This window comes from Scylla paramamosain, chromosome 34, assembly GCF_035594125.1.
Source record: "Scylla paramamosain isolate STU-SP2022 chromosome 34, ASM3559412v1, whole genome shotgun sequence".
Taxonomy (NCBI): Eukaryota; Metazoa; Arthropoda; class Malacostraca; order Decapoda; family Portunidae; genus Scylla; species Scylla paramamosain.
Window position 1 is genome coordinate 4127763 of NC_087184.1, and position 9738 is coordinate 4137500.

General features: G+C 36.8%; 1 protein-coding gene across 6 annotated transcripts in view; it reads right to left on the reverse strand.

Moving 5' to 3' along the window:
* LOC135090060 (uncharacterized) overlaps positions 1-9738 on the reverse strand; it is a 90952-nt gene that overhangs the window by 19777 nt on the left and 61437 nt on the right. For all 6 annotated transcript variants that reach the window (XM_063986322.1, XM_063986320.1, XM_063986321.1 and 3 more), the window contains one exon: positions 368-540. In XM_063986322.1, coding sequence (XP_063842392.1) covers positions 368-540 — 173 coding nt within the window. The remainder of the gene's footprint in view (positions 1-367; positions 541-9738) is intronic.

The window sequence follows — 9738 nt, forward strand, 5'->3', positions numbered from 1 at the left end:
TTTGCAACAAAAAGAATAGAAATAGATGTAAAAATTAAGGAAAGGAGGGAGGAAGAAAGAAATGAGAGAGAGAAAAGCAGAGAAAAAATTTAAGAATGGAAAGAAAAGAGAAAATTATGAAGAAGCTTGTTTGATATAAAGTAGAGAGAAAGATGTAAAAATTAAGGGAAAGACAGCAGGTGGGAGGAATAAATGAAAAAGGGAGAGAAAAAGCAGAGAAAAAAAAAATAAGAATGGATAGAATGAGAGAATGATAAAGAAAATGGATGACAGAAAAAACCCAAATACAGAAGCTCATTTGATATGAAAGAGGGGAATAGACAGGAGGATGCAGACGGCAGGAACACAGAGGCTCCTCAGTACTCACGCGAGGTTGAAATCCCCTTCCCCGTGGGCCGCAACTTGGGCATGCCCCCCGCAAAGAGTCCTGCCAGCTGGGGGCTCCTCCATTCATCATCCCCATCCCTCCACCCCCTCCTCCTCCGCCACCGCCACCTCCACCTCCTCCTCCTGCTCCATTCGTTGACGGCTTGCTCTTGCCTGCAATGGAAGGAACAATGTTGAAATGTTGAAGTTAGGTTGTCCTGCAAGATGAGGTACAGAGTGAGTGGTTGAAGGTAATGGTGTAAGATAATGGAGGAAAGAAATGAATAGTAATGCAAAATGAACTGTGTATCTTGTCTTTAATTTTTCATTTCTGTTGTGTTTCATGTTGTCATCATGAAAATTTGTCTTTAATCCACAATCACTGTTGTGTTCCAAGTTATCTTAGTAAAATTTTGTTTTTTGAAATGGACTGTGTGAAATGGAATAGATGTTGAAATAATTCCACAAAGATGAGGTAAAGGGAAAAATGCTGCCATTAGTCCTGCAAGATGAGGTACAGATTGAGTGGTGGAAGGTAATGCTGCATGATAATAGGAGAAAGAAGATAATAGCAATGCAACTGGAGTGAGTGAGAGGAAACAATGGCTAAACCACTCCATGAAGACAAGGTAGATGGAGAAATGCTGAAATTAGTCCCCCAAGATGAGACAGATTGAGTAATGAAAGGTAATGCAGCAAGGAGATAGATAATTAATGAGAGGAGAGAAAAGAAATGAATAGTAATGTATGGACTTTATGAGATGGAACAATGCTGAAATTAATCCTTGCAAGATGAGGTTTGAGGTTTGGAGTGTGATGGGAAGTAACACTGCAAGAAGACAGATGGGGGAAGAATCAGTGGCAATGAAAATGCACTGTGTGAGAGGGAACAGCATATCAAAATAACTCCACAAAGACAGACAGACCATGAAAAATTTTCATTATTAATAATAATAATAATAATAATAATTGATGGTTTATTGATCAAGAAAGCTTTACAAAGTCATTTATAAAACGTCATGTCTTGATTTACAACAAGTGCGTATCTATTTAGGTAGCTACATGAAAGGTAAAATAAGCTCAAGAAGCTGCTAAAATAAATATAAAACATGTACATAGGTATTTACAAGGCATTGAGTTTAGAGACAATATATGGTATTGGAGAGTTCTGGTATCTTGAGGTCCTACACCTTACTGACTGCAAGAGTTGACTACCTCTCCTTGTTTCCCTACCATGGACATCATGCAAGGTCTGTGGCAACATATTTCTGAGCTCGGGTGAGTTGAGCAGTCCCCGTCCAAAATTTATTGTTGCTGCTTCTCGTCGCTTGTGTAATGATTCTGTACCAAGTAATTGCAATGCATGGTTGTAGTTCAGATAGGCCTCACCCAATATGATTCTAAAGCAACGCTTTTGAAGTTTTTCAAGTGAATTATGCTGTGCACGCGTGAGACCTGGGTGCCATACAGGTGCAGCATATTCTAGGACAGTTCTTATGTACCATGTGTATAGTATGAACATTACATTTGGACTAAAAGAAAATTGTCTTGCTCGATATAGGATAAAAAGGAGACTGCTAGCTCTACTGACAATGTGAGTGATATGATCGTTCCAAGTAAGATCTGAATTAATGTGAACCCCAAGTAGCTTGCAAGAGTGTACTATCGGGAGTTCGTATCCATTTAATTTAAGTAGTGGGAAGACGATAGGTCTTTTGGGTGGACACACAATCATTACTTCACATTCACATTTATTCACTGAGAAAATAATAAATGAACAACTAGCCTAACATGAAAAAAAAATTTAAGTTACTCCTGGAAAGAACAGCAATGCAAATGGACTGTGAGAGGGAACAGAATGGCAAAATAACTCCACAAAGACAAGGCAAACAATGAAAATGCTGTAATTGGCCCCACAAGGTGAGGCACAAAGGGAGTGTTGAGAGGTAATGCAGCAGGAAGGATGGGGAAAGAATTAATAGTGAAGCAATAGAACTGAGTGAAAGGAAACAGAATGGCAAAATAACTCCATAAAGACAAGGTAGACAATAAAAAATTAAATAATTCACTAAGAAAATTACATGAGTAACTTGTCTAACATGAACATAAATATGTAAGAAAAAGAAAGTTACTCCTGGAAGAAATGAATAGCAATGCAAAGGGCAGTGAGAGAAGAAACTGTCCAAATCATTCCACAAAGGCAAGGTAGATGATGAGGAATTAAAATATTCACTAGGAAAAAAATATAAATAAATAAATAAATAAATAAATAAATAAACAAACAAATAAATAAATAACTAGTCTTTAACCATTTTTTTTCACCATAACAGCTTACTATTTTTCAGGCATACATTTTTGTACTAAAGTATATTAATTAGTTTTGTATCATAGACAATACAAAATGAACCTCTTATTCTTTTTTTCTCCATATGCCCATTCAAATTATACTCCCATACTGCTCTCAATGTTACCAATCATAGCAGCGAAAGGATAAAAAGGAAAAAAATAAATAAATAAATAAAATATAAATAAATAAATAAATAATAAAAAATAAAAAATAAAAAATAAAATAAAATATAGAAAATACCGCAGGAAAAGTAGACCATGAAAATTTACATTACTATTGCAATGAAAAAAAACTTTATTAAACAAACAAACTTATTGATAAAAATGACTGCATAAAAATAACAAAGATAATGAAAAGAGAAAAACAGTTGATAATGGTGACAGGAAAGAACAGTTGTGAGAAATGAATGATGTAATACTGGAAGGAAAAGGAAGGCAATCAGAAAAAAATAACATTGGACATGAAAAAACTTGAAAAATTAAAGAAATTAAAAACACTACACAGAAAAATGTGGAAAAAAATAATAAAAAAGTGAATGATGAAAATGAATAATGACATTGCATGGGGGAAAAGGAAAACAAGGAAAAGTGACACTGCATAAACACACACACACACACACACACACACACACACACACACACACACACACACACACACACACACACACACACACACACACAATAAATAAATAAATAAATAAATAAAATAAAATAAAATAAAAAAAAATATATATATATATATATATATATATATATATATATATATATATATATATATATATATATATATATATATATATATATATATATATATATATATATATATATATATATATATATATATATATATATATACTGCACAGAAAATGGGGAAAAAAATGAAAAATGCAAAGAAGAAAATAATAAAAAATAATGCGCAGAAAAAAAAACAAAGAAAATTAAAAAAATAAAGCATTGCACAAAGAATAATAATAAAAAATACACCAAAAAAGAGACAGAGGAAGAGAGAAAACTAATAACAGCAACACTGAATAAAAAAGATAAGAAGCAATGAATAAAAAAGATAAGAAGCAATGTGGAAGATACTGAAAAGAAAGGTAAGGTAAGGAATAAAAACACAAGACAAAAGAAAGATGATCGGTGGATGGGAAGCGAGAGAGAGAGAGAGAGAGAGAGAGAGAGAGAGAGAGAGAGAGAGAGAGAGAGAGAGAGAGAGAGAGAGAGAGAGAGAGAGAGAGAGAGAGAGAGAGAGAGAGAGAGAGCTATTTATAGAACATATCTCATCGGAAATAAAGATAATTTTTTGGGAAAACTCACAAAATATTCCTCCATTGTTTAATTTTTCTCTCCTTCCCTCCCTTCCTCCTTCCATTCTCTCTCTCTCTCTCTCTCTCTCTCTCTCTCTCTCTCTCTCTCTCTCTCTCTCTCTCTCTCTCTCTCTCTCTCTTCCCTTTCCTGCATTTTTAACTTTTTCCTCCCCTTCCCTCCCTCCCTCTCCCTTTCCACTTATCATACCCATTTCTCTCCTTCGCTACTTTCCTCCTTCCACTTTTCCCTCCACTTCTTTTCTCTCTCCTGTTTTCTCTCCAATCCTTCTTTCCTCCCATCATTATATTCATTCTCTCCCTTCCTTTCCTCCCTCCGGTGCTCCATGCCTGGCACCACAGCCGAGAGAGAGAGAGAGAGAGAGAGAGAGAGAGAGAGAGAGAGAGAGAGAGAGAGAGAGAGAGAGAGAGAGAGAGAGAGAGAGAGAGAGAGAGAGAGAGAGAGAGAGAGAGAGAGAGAGTCTTATCTTCTTCACTCCCTTTATTTAGTTTCGTTTCCTGTTTCCTTCCTTTCTTCCTCTTTCTCTCTATAGTTCCATGTTTTATTCTCTTCTTTCTCCTCTTCCTACTACTACTACTACTACTACTACTACTACTATTACTACTACTATTACTACTACTACTACTACTACTACTACTACTACTATCACCACCACTACCACCACCATTACTACTACTACTGCTGCTACTACTACTACTACTACTACTACTACTACTACTACTACTACTGCTCCTGCTGCTACAACTATAACAGTGATTCCTCCTCCTCCTCCTATTACTACTACAGCTACTACTATTACTGCCAATAATAGTAATACAACAACAACAACAACGATTTTTACTACTACTACTACTACTACTACTACTACTACTACTACTACTACTACTACCAATAATAGTAACAACAACAGCGATTTTTACTACCACTACTACTTCAATGACTCCTCCTCCTCTACTACTACTACTACTACTACTACTACTACTACTACTACTACTACTACCAATAATAATGATACTCGTATAACAACAACGACTATTACTAATACAACAACAACAACAACAACAACAACAACAACAACAACAACAACAACATCTACTACTACTACTACAATAATTCCTCCTCCTCCTCCTCCTCCTCCTCCTACTACTACTACTACTACTACTACTACTACTACTACTACTCTCCCTCCCTCCTCCCATTCCACATATGTACATACCTACCTCCTCCTCCTCCTCCTCCTCCTCCTCTTCCTCCCTTACTTTTCTTCCTAGTCACGGTGTTGCTATGCTGCCACACACACACACACACACACACACACACACACACACACACACACACACACATAGCGATATATTATTCATATTCTTTCCCCACACACAGTTTAGGTAAAATTTAATTAGTTTTCTGCTCTTCCATTTTAGTGAAATTACTCTTGGGTAATTAACAGAGAGAGAGAGAGAGAGAGAGAGAGAGAGAGAGAGAGAGAGAGAGAGAGAGAGAGAGAGAGAGAGAGAGAGAGAGAGAGAGAGAGAGAGAGAGAGAGAGAGAATGCCCCCCCCAACGCCCAACACCTACCTACACACACACACACACACACACACACACACACACACACACACACACACACACACACACACACACACACACACACACACACACACATCTATCTTCACCCACCCCCATTCCCTTCACACACCCGATTAACTGACTAACCGATATAATTTCTCTCTTAAGGAACTGTGCCAACCGATTCCTGCTTCCCGCTTGCCGATAATTGCCGATCAATGGTGTGTGTGTGTGTGTGTGTGTGTGTGTGTGTGTGTGTGTGTGTGTGTGTGTGTGTGTGTGTGTGTGTGTGTGTGTGTGTGTGTGTGGGTTGACTTCCGATAATGATAGGAGAGAGAGAGAGAGAGAGAGAGAGAGAGAGAGAGAGAGAGAGAGAGAGAGAGAGAGAGAGAGAGAGAGAGAGAGAGAGAGGGGGGGAGGATATGTCCATGTTGTATATGTATGCCTCATTGTTCTCTCTCTCTCTCTCTCTCTCTCTCTCTCTCTCTCTCTCTCTCTCTCTCTCTCTCTCTCTCTCTAAATCACCCTATCTTTTCTCCATACATTCCCATCTCTCTTCCCTTCCCCCTTCCTCCTCCTCTCTCTCTCCTCCTCCCTCCCTTCCCCCCCACACAACAGCTGGGGTCTAACAATCCACGGGAAAAAGCGGAAATTACAAAAATGGGGCCAAGTGACCACAAGTTTCTCTCTCTCTCTCTCTCTCTCTCTCTCTCTCTCTCTCTCTCTCTCTCTCTCTCTCTCTCTCTCTCTGTTTTTAAAGAATGTTTACTTTTTCATTCTTACTCTACAATAATAATAATAATAATAATAATAATAATGATAATAATACTATTATTATTATTATTAGTTTCCTATTCCTCTCTCTCTCTCTCTCTCTCTCTCTCTCTCTCTCTCTCTCTCTCTCTCTCTCTCTCTCTCTCTCTCTGTTTTTAAAGAATATTTACTTTTTTTCATTCTTACTCAATAACAACAACAACAACAAAAACAAAAACAACAACAATAATAATAATAATAATAATAATAATAATAATAATAATAATAATAATTATTATTATTATTATCATCTTCCTACTCCTACCCTCTCTCTCTCTCTCTCTCTCTCTCTCTCTCTCTCTCTCTCTCTCTCTCTCTCTCTCTCTCTCTCTCTCTCTCTCTCGTTTTCACCCATCTCCTCCTCCTCCTCCTCTTCCTAATATTTAAAGAGTATGTGCCGTGAAGACTCACACACACACACACACACACACACACACACACACACACACACACACACACACACACACACACACACACACACACACACACGAGGCTAAAAATAACACGTATTTATCTTTCATACGAACGAACACACACACACACACACACACACACACACACACACACACACACACACACACACACACACACACACACACACACACACACACACACACTCACCCAAGGTCAGAGCGGCACAGGCCCAGCAAAAGAGGTCAGCACAGTCCAACATGGCGGCGACAGGTCAAGAGGTCAATGAGAGGAGGGGTGAGAGAGGACAGGGAGGTGGGGGTGGGGGGAGGGGGAGGGAAAGGATATAAACCCGGACAAGAGGTAGGAGGAGGAGGAGGAGGTAAAAACTGCAGAGAGAGAGAGAGAGAGAGAGAGAGAGAGAGAGAGAGAGAGAGAGAGAGAGAGAGAGAGAGAGAGAGAGAGAGAGAGAGAGAGAGAGAGAGAGAGAGAGAGAGTCAAGTGAGCAAAGAAAACAACGGAGGAAGATAATGCCAGAGAGAGAGAGAGAGAGAGAGAGAGAGAGAGAGAGAGAGAGAGAGAGAGAGAGAGAGAGAGAGAGAGAGAGAGAGAGAGAGAGAGAGAGAGAGAGAGAGAGAGAGAGAGAGAGAGAGAATAAAATTAAAGACAAGCAGGAGGAAGAGAAGGGAAAGGAAGGGGAGAGGAGCTGAGGAGAGAAGAGGAGAGGGAAGGAGAGGAGAGGAGAGGAGAGGAGAGGAGAGGAGAGGAGAGGAGAGGAGAGGAGAAGAGAGGGGAGGGGAGGGGGAGGAGAGGGGAGAGGAGTCACTATCAGGTCATGCAAGGTCACCAGGTCGAGGTCACGGTCAGTCTCTTGCAAGGTCACAATTCTTTAAAGTCACGATTGCTCTTTTTTTTCCCAATGTCATGTTTTTTTTCTTTATTTTATTTCAATGTTTTTTTTTTCTTTCAGTTCTCAAGGGAAAAAAAGTCGGGATTATCTATTTTCTCCGTCATATTTTTCTTTCGTTATTTTCTTTCTCAATTCTAAAGGAAAGCGAATTTGATTTCCTCGACTTTCTTTTCTTTCTTTTCTTTTTCTTTATTTTTTTTGGTCACTAAGAAATTAAGCAAATAAATAAACATGTAAATAAATGAACACGTAAAAAAAAACAAAAAAAAACGATACTTTCATTGATGTACCTATATTTACATTTTCCTTTTTATTCTATTTCATGTTGCTTTTTCGCTTTTTCTTATTTTCTTTTTTTTTCTCGGTACTAAGGGAAACGTCGTAATTTTTTGTCATGGTTTCTTTTTTCTTATTTTTTTCTCTCTCGGTTGTAAAGGCAAACGAATTTCATTTCCTCGATATAATTTTCTTTCCTCCTTTTTTTTTGACCACTGAGAAAAAAACAAAACAAAACAAATAAATAAACAAATGAATGAGTGAATAAAAATAATATATATATATATATATATATATATATATATATATATATATATATATATATATATATATATATATATATATATATATATATATATATATATATATATATACTTTCTCTTCATTTATTTATACTTTTTTTAATTTCAATTATTTTTCTTCTCTTACACAGAATGAGGATGTTTGTTTCCTCCTCCTCCTTTCCTGTGCCACTGCGTCAATTATAAACACTCAACAACAAATAAATAAAAAATAAATGTAAATCAAACAAAATTTCCCTTGAGTCATTTGCACTGTTCCCATTAGATTTTTTTTCAACTTTTCTTTCTTTCTTTATTAATTAATTTTGTTTATTTTCCTCCAATTAATAAACACTCACTAATGAATGCAGAAATAACCACAAAGACTCTCCCTTGAATTATTTTTTGTTTCCTTATTTATTTACTTTTGTTTATTTTTCCTCCAATTAATATACTCACAAGTAAATAAATAAATAAATAAAAAAAAAAAAAAAAAAATTTCTTTGAACAATCTATACTCTGAATCTGTACTTTTTCTTCAACATTTTCCTTGTTTTATTTTTTCCCACTTTTCCTCATGAGCGTCACACACAATGGCCATAGCAGTCCCTCTGGTACACGCCATAAAACACACTGCTGCCAATTAATTATTCCCGTACCTTTTAATTAATTTCCCTCACGCCCCACTCATTACCACCATCACGAGGAAGGAAATGTCGTGAGTGAGAGGGATGGCTGGTGTTCTCATGGTGTCTGTCATGTCACGTATCTTGTCAGCACTGTCACGACACATCACTGTCTCTCTGCGTTAGGTGAAGTAGATTAGATTAGGTTATATTAGGTTGGGTTAGGTTAGGTTAGAATTATTAGGTTAGGTTATATTAGGTTAGGTTAGGTTAGGTTAGGTTAGGTTAGGTTAGGTTAGGTTTGGTTAGGTAAGGTTATATTAGGTTAGGTTATAATTATTATCGTCACAAAATGTTATAATAAGCATCTCAAAACGTCACAAAACATCATTTCACATTAATATATTTCCTGCGTCACATATTCATGGTGTTTTAAGTTACGCTTGATTTCGTTACGTAAGGTTTCAGGTCACTTAAAAAATATATATATATATATATCGCAGCGTCACAAAACAAGTTTCATCATCATTTTCGTAGGTTAGGTTAGGTTAGTGTTCGTTGTAAAAATAATACAACAAACAAACATATCACATGCACAAGACATAAATTTCATTACAATACTAGTCTTCCTGCGACACATATTCGTAAGTTAGGTTAAGTTCGTAAAAAAAAAAAAAATCACAAAATTTTCACCATAACAGTCTTCCAGCGTTACACATTTCCAGGTCAGGTTATGTCATGTCAGGATAGGTTCCACACATGTTCTGTCACGTCATTTCACGTCACAACACGTCACAAAGTCCTGTTCTGTTCCAAT